Source organism: Corvus moneduloides, chromosome 15 (assembly GCF_009650955.1).
Source record: "Corvus moneduloides isolate bCorMon1 chromosome 15, bCorMon1.pri, whole genome shotgun sequence".
Classification (NCBI taxonomy): Eukaryota; Metazoa; Chordata; class Aves; order Passeriformes; family Corvidae; genus Corvus; species Corvus moneduloides.
This window is the reverse complement of record NC_045490.1, coordinates 2383548-2400946: the sequence shown is the minus strand read 5'-3', so window position 1 is coordinate 2400946 and position 17399 is coordinate 2383548. Positions and strand designations below refer to the sequence as shown.

Below are 17399 nucleotides of genomic sequence, written 5' to 3'. Positions count from 1 at the left end.
AATCTGGGTGAGGTATCTGTTGTAGGAGACTCTTAATACAAAAAAACCTTGAAGCTTGCATTGAAAGTTGATGAGAATTGAACAGTTTGCACGTAAGGAATCTTCCATATCTTTCTAAGTATTTGGATCATGGGCAAACAAGGCTCAGAAACCTTTTTGAGACAATATTTCCGCTGTTATTTGCTATGACCAGTTTAAATGGTGGCACAGAGTTCTCACAAGTTCCAGACCACGCAGAGCTACCAATTCTTACTCCCAATGATGAGGCTCTGCTGCCTCACAGCACACTGCCAGTAACACCTGACTGAAAGGGAACCACAAGAGACTCACAACAACTTGTGCTGGGTTTCTCAGAAGAGAAACCAACGAGTAAGAAACGGAAAAAGAAAAGTTTACTCCAGCTTTTGAAGTCGCTGAACTGGGAAGGACTTGAAGTGACTTTCTGAAGTATTTCCACTGTTCTGGGAGAGTCTTTTCACAAGTGCTGGGGGTGAACGTTCCCAGCAAGAGTCTGATGACTTGTAACTCATCAGAAGGAGGTTTTCCTACTCTTTCGTATGAGCTTTTGTGTTGGACAGACCATGACGAATCAGGTTCCTGCAGTCATTTGTCCCAGGCTCTTGAATAACATCCCCTCTAAAATTTTACTGCTTTACTGCCTGCAAACACCTCCTCCCCACGCAGCTCCTGCTGGGAAAGGCACTTACCATCCCTCCGAGGTTTTACTGAGGAACTCGCCAGCTGAGCATGCTTACAGCACTTCCCAATACTTTTGTGGAAAATGCATCATCTTCTTAAGGAAAAAGCAAGAAGAGGCCTCAGAGAATTATGCGATTGTGCAGTTCAAAGAGGAATTTCTAGTCAGGAAACTGCCACTACATGGGCACTCAAATAACTGATCAAAACTAGGTATCACTAATTCCTCCTGTAAAGCATTAACTGAAAGAAAAAGAAAACCAGGCAAGAGAATGAGATCTAAGAGGAGAGCAAGAAAAAGCACTGCTTTACTTGAAGCAATCTGTTTTTTAAAACAAGAAACCCAAGAAAACTCCGCTCTATGAAGTGCTCCATAAGGTGACCCCGGATTTCACAAGCAAACACATGAAACTGAATTCAAAGAAACAGTGAGCAAGCAGGAGATCTGAGATACCATCTCTGAAGCAAACGTGCAACAGGCACAAAAAATGATCTCCAGCTTGATTACACTCCTGCCTTCAGTTAAACATTAGTCAACATTAACATTATTCCTGAAATTATATTCTTGAGCCGAGACAGAGCTGCACAAAAACAATGAGAGAGCCTCCTGCTTATCAGAATAGTCAATCTGATCACGGCCCAGGAGCCCAGGGTTGCAGAGCCTTTTTGCTCAGCTCTGACATCTGCTGCTATCAGGACCATCATGTGAGCCTGACAGAAGTTCCACCCTTCCCAGCTATCCAGGAACTGTGCCTCACACTCAGTGAGCTCACTGCCACATCAGCAGGGTGATGGAAAACGTTTCCTAGAGCCCCAAACAAAGGTAGATGTGTTAATGGTTACTAAAAGTTTTCTTTGAGGCAGGAAGAACATGAGAACAGGGGAAAAAATAAAAGTCTGATTAACTCAGTGTTAACAAGTGCTTCATGCTTGTTCAATGAGCAATTTTTAAAAGTAGAAATTATTTCCATTTTTCTCAAAGCTGTCACCACCTGGAGCAACTTGTCTTCAGGCACAAAAACTGTGAACAAGGTTTCCTAGTAAGGCTCCACAGAAGAAGAAAAACTTCACACATTAATAAAGCTGCCTGCATGAATCAGAAATTCAGCTCTGACATTATTTAAAAAAAACCCCAATTATTGATATTAAACTAATAATTCTTATTTTATGCAATCCATTTTTCCATGCTGCTAATTATGCAATCCAGCATGCAGCTAATAAAGGATCAAGCAGGTCTGGAACAGCTTCCTCTATCAAAAATAGTTCAGAACCGAGTTTGCCTATTAATTTTAGCAAATTAAAAAGCTGAATGGATGTCTGAGAATTTGGACTCAACCTAAAGGAATCCCAAACCCATTAGGCAACTAAGTGACCTAGTGAAATTACAGGAATATTTCTCTCAGATAACAGTAAAGCTGTAAGGATTCACATCCACACAAACAAGGGCAAACATGACTTTTACTTACATTTCAGTGGCTATGAATCCGGTGAGCTCCGACAAGAAGAGAAACAATATGAAGAGACAGCAGCAGACAGAGACTGGAACAGAGGGAAGGAGAGGAAAAGGTTAGTTTTGTATGTCTAACAAAGACAACAACTGTTTTCACACAGCCATATCCCCCCATACACACCTGAGAATTAACAATTTTTTAGAGCCCATGACCCAGAGGAGCCCACCAGAGCAGTGAGCTCAATGCCATGCCAGTATCCACACATCTTCATTTTTGGGTCACTTTTTCTATCATGATTTCCACCTCCCCACAGCTCCTGCATTCTCCATCTTCAGCACACAATGCTGGTCTGCCAGCACTCCCTCTTCTTGACAGAGCTCCTTGACAACACAACTTCTTTGGACCCTTGGCTCCCAATTTTATTACTATTAAAACCTCCAGAAGACAAAAAGAACCAGCACCTCCTTGCTTTGACAGCACACAGTCCCCTAACATGGTGTTTTGGGGATGAGGACACATTTTGGTTCTCTGTCAAGTCCCAAAGCTGTGTAAGTCACCTCACAGGCTGCACTCCTAGAGCTGGGACAGCAGAGACATGGCAATACTGGACTAGTGCAGCCAGTGCCTCACTGCTCTTAATTTCTCCATTTGCTGACATATTGACTCTTCAAAGAGGGAAAATCCCCACTGAAGGAATTGTGAAGTACCCAGAAAAGTCCCATGTCTTTCCTAAGAATTCCAACCTGGAGCTGCAAGGAGGGAACCCAAAGAAACTGGAATGTTACTGTTTACTCTTCACCAGGAAATTATTCAAACCATTGACCAGGGACATTCAAGCAGCAGTGACAGAGTCACCCACACAGGAGGGGCTGGAAGGAAGCACAGCTGTAAATCCTATGGATCAGGGATGACTGGAGCAGACAAGGATGAGCCAGCTCAAGGCGACAGGGCTGCACAGTGTCTCTCTATTAAATACAATACCCAAATTCACCATGAATCACTCACAGGAGGGTAAAGCAGGAACTGACAGGCTCTTCCAGGGCCGTGACAGCCGGAGCACAACCCCAGCACAACCCCTTGATCCCAGCACAGCCCTCTGTGAAATGACCGCTTCACCAGAGCCACCAATTGGGGTTGAGAAATACATTAAAAAAAAGCCCTGTTCCTCAACTTTATTCCACATGACCTGTACAGCCCCAACTGCCCATTATTTCGGGAAGCTCAAGCAACAACAGGCTGGGAACAACTTTGTCACAAAACTGCCCCGGTCCAAACTCCCTAGGAAGAGAATGCGAGAGACACGGGAAGGAAAGAGGAGCTGAGGGCAAGTACTGAGCCAGACCCTCGAGTGACCTAAAGCCTTGTGCTTCATTCTTCCAGTCCTGAGGAAAGAGGAATGCGTTGCTTCCCCTTCCTCATCAGAATTTCAGCTGTGGATTCATTTAGTGACTCTCTCGAAAGTGCAAGGGATTAACAATGGATTAAAAAAATCCATTCGCTAGGATAGGGAAAGAGAGGAAAAAGCCCTGAAAACCAGTAGGAAAACAGGAAGCAAGAAAGGATACTAATTCCTGAAGAGAAACCTGAGATGGCCACACAGTTGCTCCCAAGTCTTGGCTGTCAGGACACAGAAGGTCACCAGGGCTGTGACCCAGCTGAGCCCCTGGCACGGGGCGCCACAGGCTGAGGAGGAGAAAGGTCTGCTTTAAAGCACAGCAGCAAATTCTTGTGAGAACATCCACACCTACTTAAGAACCCAGAAAAAGAAACCAAGGCAGGAGATGAGTAGATCCAGTGTTTGTACTGTTGATCGCTGACAGAGAGACACGAGATCTCTGATCTCTGGCAAGGGAGAGTGTTTGACATAGACAAGGCTTTTTTCTTTAATTGCTTCCCATACTCCTTGCTGCTTGTTATAATCCCATAAAGGCTTTCCACAGCATCAGCCAGACCTCTCTGCTCTCCAGCACTTCTAGGAAAGCCTGGTACTACTAACTCTCTTAACCGAATTCTCTCCCAGAGCTTCGTCTCTCTTCCAATTTTGAAACTTTCTTCTCTGCCACTTATATCATCAAAATATTTCCTTTTCCAGTACTTGCTTCCTCAAGCCCATCTTTAATTCAGCTCTTGCAGTGAAGGTTCCTAACAATACTTACCAAATACAGCACAGTAAAATTCCACTAACCTATATCTAAAAAACCCTGCCAGAATGCTCTGAAGTGCCTGGCAGGGGCTGACTTTCAAAGCTCCTCAATGCTTTTCCCAGACTTCAAACCACAGAGGCAGTTTTGAAGCTGTAAAAGAGATTACTGAGTGTGGACATGAGAAGGAGACATAAAATCATGAGCAGCCTGAAGGAGGTGAGTGGGGAACAACCACTCACTGTCTCTTCCAGCATGGGAACAACAGGGAAAGAGGAGGTTAAAAACAAGAGGTTTTCCTTTACGCAATGCTTAACTAAATTCTGAAGATTCTTGACTATGGATGCTGAGGATATTTAAGAAATAAAATCAGATTACGAAAAGGAATCATACATGCCCTGAGGAAGAAATCCATTGAGGAATATGAAACCCAAAGGAACCAACTCCAGCTTAGGAAGCTCAGAAGCCAACTGAGCAAAGCCTGGTGAAGTGTTTAACCTGCCCCCTCCTGCTCTTCCTCGGGCATATGCTGCCGGATGCTCTGGGAAAGAGGACAGTGGACACTTGCACTGACTGTTAAACTCCTCCTATACACACACATTTTCAGGGCAGGGGGAATTTTTGGCATGAGACTCATGTGGAAGCATTATGAGTTACTCTGTCTCCAGAGGCAGCGTTTCCTCAGATGCAGAACAGGAGCTCCTCTCTCAGAGTGGAGCTGCAGGCACAGACAACGTTCCCAGAGCAGGAATTTATGCACGGGGTGCTTCAGCTGCTTCTTTCACAGCAAAGGCTTTTACTTGCTTCCATGCAAATGTGCAGTCCTACCACCCACATTTGACAAGTGTATGATATTTGGAAAAGTAGATTAAAGGCTGGGATCAGACAGAATCAAACAATTCATGCATAAAGCTTCGTTTAACTGCAAGAGCACGGCGACGTTCCCACAGAGCTCCTACAACATCTGAGACACGTTTTTTAAAGCTCTAATGTGATAACATGATCGATATATCAAAGGTTGCTGGTGTAGACACACTGCTGTTGGCTAATCTGCAATCCCAAAAGGATGGGAAACTCTGCCAAGGTTTTTATGCCTGCACTAACCTTTTTGTACAAATCCCTTCTACTACATACCCCGTCTACGTACATTCCCGGCTCTGCCTCCCCACCCTACAAGAAATGAGAGAAAGGCAAAGTGTTTAGCACATCACACAGGCTGAGAGAACGTGGAGCCATGTCTATATTAAGGCATAAAATTAATAGTATTTATTATTCAGTGGAGCAAACTGTTATGAAGCACAAGGAATGGGTCCTGTTACAGGCGCCGTGTGAATCATAACTTCGATATTTCCTGATGTGTATTTAAAACTCCAGCCCCCAAAACAGCACAGAGTATTTCTGGATAACATTTCCATGTGTGCATACAACATGTGCACGCAAACTATGCATCCACACCGATGGCTGGATAGCAGGATCGTGACAGCAGCTGCCTGGGCTGCAGGCTCCTCTCCAGAGCCCCGCTGCTCGTGTCCAGCCAGATGCCAACTGTCAGCCAGCCAGCAGTGCTGCTGCTGCTGCCTCTGTACCCAAACATGGCCAGGTTGTCACCACGTCTGTCACACTGGCACCACAGACATGCTACACAGGGTGGGAAGGCCTGCAAAAACTGGTGGAAGAGGGACAACAGCATGGCTGGGTGAGGGCACAGGGGTGCTGCCTGAAGAAAGGAGGTTTATGGAGGAAAAGGAATGAGTAACTTCTACACACTTCCCAGAGAAGTCCACAGCAGAGTGGGTGTGTTGTTCTGGAGAAACCTCACTTGAAGTAAACAGCAGTGGATTGCTCTTGGTTCCTTTATTCCTACAAAAATTGTTTGTAGCTGAGTGGGTGCCACACAGACCTGAAGTACCTTGTATGCGGCGTTCACTGCAAATTTGGGAATCAGAAATCCATACTTAATAAAGCATTGATAACCCTCCAGGTGTTTTCTGAACTTGCTCATGTTCGAGACCACCTGCTTTTCTCCACCAAAATCCCCCAGCACTTACTGTCCCCTAGGTGCTTCTTCCCTAAAAGCCTTGGCCCATTCAGCCCAGGCTCCTTACACCCTCGTGGCAGGAGCAGAGCTGCTCTTTTCCACCTCTCTTCTTCTGTAATCTGCTGTGTGCCTTCTTCCCTAATAAACCTCAACCCTTTTTTGAAAATTGACCTTTTTATAATCTAAACCCCACTGTTGAAATCCTGCAGTAAGTCCATTCCTATTCCAGAAAGCCTTCAGCACCAGAAGTTGATACTGAACTAAGGTTTCAGCAGAAATCATATGGAAAAGACCCAAATTAATAGTTGGATACTGTGGGCTATTTTATATCTGCTCTGTAAAGCTTAAAGAAACTTAAAGGAAGGACTTAAAGAAAGCCAAAATAAAGTTGCAGTCGTAGTAATTTCACATAATTACTAAACCTTAAATCATTTTTTGAGAGGCAGAACCTTCCCCTACACTCAAGCCCCCAATGTTAACACAAGCTGACTTCCCTAAAGCATTTTATCACCAAGTCATGCAACCTTCCCAGGCTTCCAACTGGCCTGGCAATGGGCTGGTCTCATCCACGGCCTCCTACAACACCTAAGATTAGTGGCTTCCAAATTACAAGCCTCAGGTTTGGTCAGACAGAAAAGCCCATTAGGAAAGCTGCTCACAAGATCCTCACAGGCAAAGCCACCAGTTTCTTGGCTGCCTGTGTGGTTCAGAAGCTTCTATCAGCCTGTCTAAAAACACTCAGAGAAAAAGAAGGAGAACCAGTTAGAGAAGAAAAATCAAAGCCTGAGAAGCTGCAAATAACAATAGAGAGAAATAAGTCAGCTAATAATTTTAAGTAAGAGTCACAACCTTCAAGCCTTCCCACAACAGACTTATCACTTGAGCTGTTTACTGCAGATCAGAAAGCCTAAACTGGACGGCCTTTGATGGGTTTTTTTTTTTGCTTCTAAAATACTCTTTTGCAGGTGATTCATAACAAGACAAATTCTCAAAGGGAGCCCAGTTACAGTGTGGGAACTCTTAGTTTCCAAAACAGAAGAGAAGGCAGGATCACTCACAAGTTCAAAGTGTTCTTTCAAAACACTCAATCTCATCCGCCTCTGAATTCCCAAACAGTTTGAGTCAAGCCCTTTGTTCATAACTCCAGCAAACCTAAAAAGGAGCCTGGATACAAATAATTCAGTGGCCAGGAGAACTCAGGGGACAAGGACTCTGAGGGTAAATATTTAGGGAAATGTGTTATCTTCACAGAAGCACAGGATAGTTGAGGCTGGCAGGGACCTCTCTGGAGATCATCCCATCCCACTCCCCTGCTCTGAGCAGCTTGCTCAGGACCAGCTCTGGTTGTTTTGAGCATCCCCAAGGACAGAGACTCCACACCACCCTGGACAACCTGTTCTTCGACCCTGCTCACAACGAGGAGTTTCTTCAGCTCACAGAGGGCTTTCCTTTGTGTCCTGATTCACTGGAACTGACTCAGTCCTGCGTGCTGTCACCAGGGGATGTGACATCACTCACGTCAGCAATGACATACAAGACTACTGACCCATCTAGCAGAATGGCTGACTGGAGCACAGCTCCCTGATCAAAGGAAGTCCCTGTTCAATGGCACAGGAAGGCTGCATTCGGAGGGTAATTACAGGCCTGGCAGGATCAGCCTGATCGATGTTTACCAAGCCCTCTGCCCAGCCAGCTCGCTGCACATAATTGTGAGAAATGGCATTACTCAGCCTCCAGCCTCCCTCAGGAGCAGGAAGGAAGGACAAGGGGCCCAAGGCAAGAGATTTGTATCAGCCAAAGTCTGTGTTATTGATACATGGGAGTGAGAGTGGATCGCTATCGGTGGTTGGGACTGGAGGCTCTTTAGGGTCCCTTCCAACCCAAACCATTCTGTGATGCCACAATTCTGAATTCACACAAGCTGTGCCACTGTTTGATGGGCAGAACAAGCTGTCTCAGCAACAAAGGACTTTCCAATGCTTAATATCCCTTAAAAAAAAATTCCCTGCAGACAGAGAGGCCAAACAATCTTTAATTTTAGACCAGGGCTATGCAAGGACATCAAAAAGAAGTTACTTACTAATGGCCCCTGTGTAGGTTGGCTGTGTAAGGTCTTTTGGCACCTTCCTGTAGATGTCAAACCTGAAAGAGGAAAAGCAACAGCCATAAAACAGGTGGAACATTTCAATATATTTCATGCCCCCACAGGGATGAACGACGCTGAAGTTTTTTCCACCCAGCTTTCCAACACCATTTTTTCAGTAGGCAAGAGGATATGGGAAGGAAAAACAAAACAAAAAAAAAGCCCTTTTCTTCTGTACAATTATGTAACTGTGCTCTGTCTTGGCTCCCGTTTCCAAAGCACTTCCCTCCGCCTCCCTGTTGTGGATCTGTGCAATCTGAACTGTGAGAGGAGCCAGGCAAGAAGTCATGCTGGACAAGTTTACAGACCACTGTAAAAGGGAAAGGATACTCTACAGACTCCTGAATAAAGATGCCTGGCAAAAAAAAAACCCCAGTGAAACACAACCTATATTTCCCCTTGTAGTCTGTATCCTGCCAAACCAAAAATAGACAACCCCAAAGTCAGAAATCCAGGTGTTGAGACAAAAAAAAAATCCCTTGGACATTGGATACAACAACAGAAATTAACGCAACAGGTTTGTTCCTCCCCCAGCAAAATCCAGGTTAATATTAGACCGTTGTTTTGATTCAGTCATAGCTTTTAATATCCATAGGGCTCAGCTTTGCTATTTTAAACTGCCCATGGTTAAACTCTCCCTGCCCTCCTGTGTTAGCTGTATTATTTCCTGCCACCTTGGGCTCCTGCACGCCCAACCGCAGTGCAGCTCTGACATCAGTTTTTCCACCACTCAGTAAAAATTAATTAGTGCATTAAAAACACCCACCCACCCACCCTAAAGAACGAAGTGACCATTTCTGCCCCAAAATAGACTTTTTTGGATATGCCACAAGTGGGTGAGAGCTGATGCTTTTTCCAGCCCTGGAGAGGCATGAGAAGCACCAGCTTCCAAATTCCCAGTCTGTACTGCACCAGCATGAAACACCCCTGTGTTTACTAAGTAGCTCCTACTACACCAAATATTATAGTGGGAGTTTAAAAACTAGATCATTGTTCTTTCTTTAGTCTTCAACTGCTGAGATAACTGAGGCACTGCATGAACAAAACCCCATTTGCCTTGCATGAGATCAGAAGGATCTTGTGCTTCACTCAGAAGCTGAAGCTGGAGGAAGAAATGGAAGAGAGGGAATGAAGAGCAGGTTGAAAGATATTTCACCTGCCCAGCTCGAGCCCTGAATAAGCTGTGCAATCACTTAACACCCCAACAACCCTCTGTGAGACACCTGACAGCAACACTGCACAGGAGCTGTGTTTTCATGACCCTTCCCCCTGCCACCTCCTACACAGCCCAGCAATATTCCCCAACCAAACAATCCATGTAGGGTTTTCCAGCTGCCCTGAGAACATCTGGAAAGTGCTGCTTGCATTCTTTCCACATCCACCAGAAGCATCAGGATGGTGAAAGAACCCAAAGTAGCTGATGATGTCACGGTCTCACAGGCAGAGGAAGCTGCTGCTCTCCCAGCCCATTAAATGCTGAAAGCTGGCGTCGTCTGGCCAAAGTCACAATAATAGATCAACAAGGCTAAAAAAGCTGAGAGAGAAACACAGAGGGAGAGAGAGAGACAGAGCACGTGAACACCAGGAGCTGCTGAGTGTGAGCGAACACTCAGAAATAGGAAACAGCTCCAGGCTGGATTCAGTAAAAACAGCAGCGTGTGGATACTATAAAAGGAAGTTTGTTCTCACAACCAGAAATATTTGCTAGTATTGAAATGATGGCCCATCATAGCATTAAAGAAAAAGAATTCTAGCTTTTTAAACAACTGTCTGGAAAGCTGATGTCACATGAGGCAGAGTTCTCTCCTCTGATTGTCATTTTACTCACATAAGTAACACCCAACACCACAAATTAACTTTTACATGGCCTAAGTAAGCTTGGATTAGGCAGAGACACTACAAGAAGTGCTCAGCTAAGGTTTTACGGATGAAAGCAGAAGCCTGAAGGATGCCATCCAAAGCCTGACTCAAGAAGAAGGGAAGGCAAGGAGGGAAGGAGTATTAAAGCTTGCACAAGGATGCTGAAATGATCACAACAATCAACAATAAAGGAATGGAAAATGACAAGTTTGGAGTAAGAGGCAAACACTACTGCTTAAATTTTGCTCACTGATGTGTGATACCAGTAAATCCAAATGACCACCAGCCCAAAAGAAAAAGGACTGGCTATGTGCAAGTCTCCTGGCAGAACAATCAATTGCTTGGAAAAGACATGTTCTGAGGGTTCATAGTCTGGCAAAGGAACCAATAATCCTCAGGGCTCCAGGCAACTGCTCATAAGGCATCTGATACTGGCCACAATTTATACAATTTCCTCAGTCTGATCCTGGTTAGTGAAAAGAGCAGTGGGGTTTATGCATTCAGAGAAGGGCAAGTGGGAAGCCCGAATGACATCAAAGTTTGAGGAGAATGATGAATGATGGCATGGCCAGGACACAGAGCCATCTTGTTAACTCTGATTTAAACTCCAAGTTAGAAGAAGATATGAAATGTAAAGGATTTAATGACAGCTTGAAAAGTATGTTCGTGATACACCAGAGAGATTAAATGCTAGCAATGAGGACAGAACCCCAAAGAAGGCTTCATTAATTACATATAATTGCAAAAATAAGTGAACCAAGCAAATGTCTCAAACAAATCTTTCAAGTTGACAAGAGTTATTGTAACAGGAGACCCTAGGTCCCAAGAAATGAGAGATTTGTGAAAGCTCCCATCAGACCTAAGGGTTAAAAATCTGCCTCCACTAGAAAAACCTTTCTCCTTTTGCCACTGGCTCCTTGCCTACCTCCCAGAACTGAAAGCAATCCCAGGAGAGCACTTACACTGTCCCGGGAAGAGAAAAGAATGAGGATTAGACACCAGAGATGATTTGTAATGCATGAGGGAGGAGGCCATGGAGCTGTGTGCATGGCAAAGGGGAACAGGTTTTACTTGCCCTCAGGTCAGACGTTCCTGCAAGCACCTGCAGTAAAAATTCCAACAAGCCTCCAGGTTCCTGAGGCATTGGTCACTCAGAGGAGTATTTGTACCCTGAGAACAGAGAGGAACCTTGTGCTCTGTTGCAAAAGCTGCCTCCCAGCTCCCTGCTGTACTCAAAGCAGTGGAAGGTATTACTAATGCTGCAGGGAGACGGGATGTTCAGAGGGGCTGTACCTGCCAGCTCATCCGGCACAGACACCCTGTGCCACGCTGAGCATCCACTGGGAGAGTCTGGGAGTCATCCTACATGGCCACGAGAAATCAGGCTGGAGATTTACAGCTGCTCAGTGAACTCCCTTAACCTGCAGCTTCTCCTGCTTTAGGAAGGGAGACATCACTTCACACTCACAGAGCAGGCACATGTGCATTTTCCACTGCACGTTGTTTATATTTAGCTTTCGGCAACTTTCTTCCTCCCCTCAGAAAGACAAGACTTGTAAGGCGAAGTTGTATCTTTGAGTTAATCAATTAACATCGAATCAGAGTGGAAACAACAAACTTGCTGCTAGGAAAGTTCTTCCTCCAGGCCATACGTGTTCTCATAAAGGGAAGGCTGGGCCTTGCAATTCCAGAATATGAGCCTAAAGATAGAACCAGGCTGTCATCAGCAGGAATTTCCTGACACATCTATAGTGTCTTTTCTTTCAATGGAGAGCAGGGCTGCAAACAAAGAAATAAAAAAAGGCTGTTTGGCAATGTCAGAGGTTCGCAGGAACCAACATTCATAACTAACATGAGGGAATGCTTTTTTATCAATCCAAGAGTTGAAAGGACACGGCAAAAAACTCTCACTTTCCCGGTGGGAATGTCAACAACTGGTAAAACAGCATCACAGAGATGAGCAGGGGTGATTCCTAACTAGGTTCAAACAGAATTCACAAATCTTTGTGTGATTAAACCAGGTCTGGGGCAGAATTTCAGCTCTCTGATGGACAGAAGTGCCATAGTCTTTTGGAAATAGTGAGGGTGACCTCGAAGGAGCCAAACAAAAGGGTGGCAGATTTCAAGCACCAGTAAGTGTTAGAAGGATTTCAAAAGTTGTACCTAGATTAATATGAGCCGCTGCTACTCAGATTTTTTCTTCAGACAGAAATATATCACAGAATCACACAACAGTTTGAGTTAGAAGGGACCTTAAAGAGCATCCCATTCCAAGCCCTGTCATGGTCAGGGACACCTCCCACTAGCCCAGGGTGCTCTGAGCCCCATCCAACCTGGCCTTGGACACTTCCAGAGATCCAGGGGCAGCCACAGCTGCTCTGGGCATCCTGTGCCAGGGCCTGCCCACCCTCACAGGGAAGGATTTTTTTCTAATATCCAATCTAACCCTACTCTCTGTCAGTGTGAATCCATTCCCCCTTGTCCTGCCCCTCATCCCTTGTCAATAGTCCCATCCATCTTCCCTGAAGCTCCTTCAGGCACTAAAAGGCCACAATGGGGTCACCCCAAAGCTTCTCCTCTCCAGGCTGAACAATCCCAGCTCTCCCAGCCTTTCCTCCCAGCAGAGCTGCTCCATCCCTCGGATCATCCTGGAGCCTCCTCTGGACTCTCTCAGCAGCTCCAGCTCCTTCCTGTGCAGGGCCCCAGGGCTGGGGCAGCTCTGCAGCTGGGGTCTCACCTGAGCTGTGACTGACAGTGCTGGATGAGTGGCAGGGAGGGCAGGGGACCCAAACACTGCAGTTTTTTCTAGAGTTGATGCTTCACCTGCCTGCCCTGAGCAGGGGATGAGCTCACTCCCCCAGCAGGAGCTGCCACAGGCAGGGCTTCCTGCCAGGGCTTTATGTACACTTGAACAGTTTCAAGTTTGGACCCGAAATATTTCAGGAAATGAAGTAATAAATACATTATTTCACTGAAGATTTCCACACCTCCAAACAGAAAAATCCTCTCTGACATCTCTGGAATTTGAAAAGAGCTTTCCTAACAACTCTGTCAGATGCTGTTACGTTTTTCATGAGCAAGAAGCAAAGAACATGAGGCAATTAAAAAACTCCAACGACTTATAAGTAGAACTAACTAGACACTGGTTAAATTTGAATGTCTTGTATCAAAGAGAAACTCTGATACCCAAAGGAGTTCATATCAGAGAAGGAAAAACACTAATTCCTCCTTCAGTTTCCAGCATTTGCCCACCCCTCCCTGGCACAAAGACAGGAGGGATGCACTGGCCATGGCACCCAGGGGTGAATTTCTCCCAAAATTACTGATGCCCTGTGTGGACTCCCTGCAAAGACACAGCAGAAGCTCTGAGGAGCTCTGAACCACAGCTCTGGAGTGGGATGTTTTCATGTGCCCTTCTGCAAGGTCTGGTTTTACTGATTTACCTGAGGGGCCAGGGAAAGGCTGTCTTGGAGCTCTTGGACTGTATTTTGGATTCCAGTTAATCAAGCAGAACTGTAACACATTCTCATGTGGCACTTGGTCACAGAACAGAATTCCAGCATTGTAAATCAGCAGCAAAAAGATTAATTTTTGTCCCTTTCCAGACAGAAATTTAGCATTAATGCTCACAGATGGGAAAAATGGTTTTGTTCTTCGGGAGATGATGTTTTTTCCCCAGGAGAACCAAATATTTAAACATCAGTCTTCTTTTTGAAGCATACTGGCTCTATTGTAGTTACTTCAGCACATCCTTAAAGTTAGAGGATGTGAGCAAATTACATTTCTGATGTCAAAGATGATTAAAAAAAATAAAACCCCAATCAGTATCATGGCTGACATTCCACTTTTAGCAGGTCAGTGGTGGTGTAAATACACCATTGTCATCTTGTCTCAGCAGAAAGGGTCCGTGGCTGTGATTCACCCAGAAGAATGTGGGTGTTGAAACAACACTTGATTCTCCACCTCCCATATTCACCAGCTTGGAGAAGTGGCATCTATTTTTCAGCAGATACCACATTTGGAGCTGAGGTCACCAATTCCTGGTGACATTACTCACTCTCAATAACGACTCCAGCGTAGAGTGAACAACTACCTTCATTTTATTACACATCAGTAGCTTTGAGATCTCTTTGAATAAAAGAGACAGCCTGGTGCTGCTGAACCAATTTGTTTCTCTAACAAATAATTGGACTTGAAGTGACTTGCAGGGACAACACGTTTTCCAGCAGAAACAGAACTTCACTGTGAAGTTCACCAAACAACTGGCAATTCTACAGCAGAAGTGACTAAACTACACAAAGGGGGAACTATCAAATACAGAGAGAAAAAGTGAACTTTGAGGGCGCGGAGCCTCCCTCACTGGGGATATTCCAGAACTGTCTGGACACCAAAGGTTGGATCAGTGACCCACTGTGGTCCCTTCTAACCTGATCCATCCTGGGATTCTGTGATTCGGAAAAAGGGGGTTTAGGGTCAGTAGAAACGCCATCCCTGACTGTTTCCTTCTTGGTAAGAACCACAACTTCCCTGAGAAAGAAATGGGCTGCAGGTTGAAAAAGAGAAAGGCAAGGCAACTATGACACATAGACATGGGGAGGAAATAAAGAATAATACACCTTTCTAGGCTGAGATGGCTTCCTGGATCAACAAAACCCCTCAGTTAAGCGGTCCAGTTGGAAAGACAGCACAAAGAAGCTGGGAAATAACAACTCCTCTCTTCAGCCCTTTGGTGGGAGACTGATTTGGGACACACCATTCAAGATTTCTGTGGAGATCCCTCTTCTCACACAATATTTATGTATCTGCAGTACAGTTAATTCACTCCCACAGCAGCTGCCTAAGTCAGAAGGCAGGAGTAAGTTTGTCTTTTCACAGCCCTTTTGAAAACACAGCTGTCACACCAAAACCTCTCTCCTTTTTTGCTCTAAACCTGACACAACAGCTAACCCTGCATTTTTAGGCAGTGTCCTCTGTTCTATAAAGTGAACAAGGCTAAGCTGGCCTTTGAGGAACTATTTCATGCAAGAACTCTTTCCTTGCCACTGCACAGGGGAGTAAAAGCTGGTTAAAGCAGTTACTAAACGTTGTTTACCCTTCTGCTCGTTTGCTGGTAATGCCCCTCCCCATTTATCAGCAAGGAGCTGCAAACTGGAGATAAATTCTAGTGAAGTACCGCTGCTGGTTTTCCCCATTTGTCAAGTCCTCCTTGCAAAGGGGATCAGAGCGTGGCTGCAAACCTCAAATCTCAAGAAGGCATGAGGTCACTATTTCTCCACACACACACACCAATTCCTGACTAAACAAAGAGCTTGCCTGTTCTTTACAAAGTCCACTCATTAAGTTCTCACCAGTAAACCCAGTTACAACGTGGAAGAGAGAATTTCTACCGTTACACGCTGAACTTGCCACATTCAAGAAATGACACACAGGCAGCCCATGCAGACATTAAGTTGTAAAAAAGCCTGTCTTGAAAAAAAAAAAAGGGAGCTTTTTGTGAAAAGAAGATAAACTACTCTATTTGTTACACTGGTTTTCTTCTTCGGGTGGGTAGAAAAACTGCTGTGCTGTGCATTTCTGGGAACATTCATTCAAAACAACAATCCCAGACTGCTTTTGATGAAAACAACATTAAAAAAACCTACAGCACTGTGGAAGATATGCAGAGAGCAAGGCAGGTGCCAAACACAGCCCTGGACAGTCAAGCCTATGCCAGCATCCATTTGGTTTTTGATAAGAGTCACTTTGAGGCAGGTCTGTCTGATAACAGGCTTGAAAACACCCACTGCCTTTTCTTTGAGACCGTCTGTCATTTAGACATTCTAAACAAATTCATTTTTAGGCCGCATCGCTCAGAATTACACCAGCCTCTCTAATTACTTCATGTAGGTATCAGTCAATCCAGCCAGCTACAATTTCTATTTAAGTGCCTTTAAAGAGACGAATCATCCTCAACTTTGAGGATTAGTTTTCCCTGGAGACAAGGACATAACCTTGGGATTTGTCACTCAACAGACTTCTGTTCTTCCTCTTTCCATTTCCTATCTGCCTCCTTGAACCTTTCTGTTGTTTTACTGCATTCCAGAGAGCAGAGATTGTTGGTTCCATCCGCTTTATTTGGGTTCCCCACAGGACCTACAGATCTGATGCAGAGACAACCAGCTCTTCCCACAAGATTTGTATAACTGGGTCTGTTCTGAAGTCTGATTTCATGACAGAAGAGCTGCAGTAGCAATTCAGGAAACCAAGGCAGGTGTGAAGCAAGAAGAGAATGAGCAACCTCAGCCCCACTTCAGGAAACACGTCTGAGTGCACATGAAATGGGCTGGAACGATGGTTCTGAAGAGTCTCCCATAGCCCACAGGATGGGCCACCACACAGCTTTGTTTCCTCATATTCTTCCTGCTCCCACCTCTGGAAGACCCTTCCCTTGAGACAGAAGAGTTTATGGACTATGATTCATTCAATAGCTGCTACTATTAAGGCTCTTAACAGAGACACCAATTCCAGCTGAGAACCCACTCTACAATAAAAACTTCATCCTTTTTAAGGACGCCATGGGAAGCAGAGAGAAACTCAGTCATGGTAAATATACCTTGGATTAAGTCCACCTGACTTTCAAAGATGACTGTGCACAAATAGACTCCATTTTTTCTCTCCACGAACACTTCAGAGGAGGTTGGTGTTACAAAGGTGAGATCAGAGTTTAACCACCGCGTCTGTCTCAGAAGTTTCCCCTCTCCTCCAAATCAATGCAGCTTGGAGGCAGAAGGGGAGGAAAAAACCCAGGCCCTATTGGTTATTTTCCATGTGAATTCATGGTATCAGAAGGAAGCTCTGCCTGCTGTCAGAGCAGGATCATTCAGGCTGGAGACACGGCCAGATGGAAACGCCCTGGCTTTAATCCCCAGCGGTATTTCTGCAGAAACCTTCCCACCAGAGGCATGCTGCTTAGTGACAAGGAGCATTTCTATCTGTGTGCTCTGCTGACTTCTCAGGCAGCTTCTCTGGTCATCTGAGCAAAGCTTGAGAATTAGAAGTGCCCAGGAGAAAACCTGGCTCCCTCCAGCTCC

The 17399-nt window shown here is 45.1% G+C and overlaps 1 protein-coding gene across 1 annotated transcript in view; it reads right to left on the bottom strand.

Moving 5' to 3' along the window:
• Positions 1-17399, bottom strand: part of ERGIC1 (endoplasmic reticulum-golgi intermediate compartment 1) — a 58471-nt gene that overhangs the window by 28215 nt on the left and 12857 nt on the right. Inside the window, exons 2-3 of the mRNA XM_032124677.1 lie at positions 8407-8468; positions 2163-2235 (exon numbers count right to left, since the gene is read on the bottom strand). Coding sequence (XP_031980568.1) covers positions 2163-2235; positions 8407-8468 — 135 coding nt within the window. The remainder of the gene's footprint in view (positions 1-2162; positions 2236-8406; positions 8469-17399) is intronic.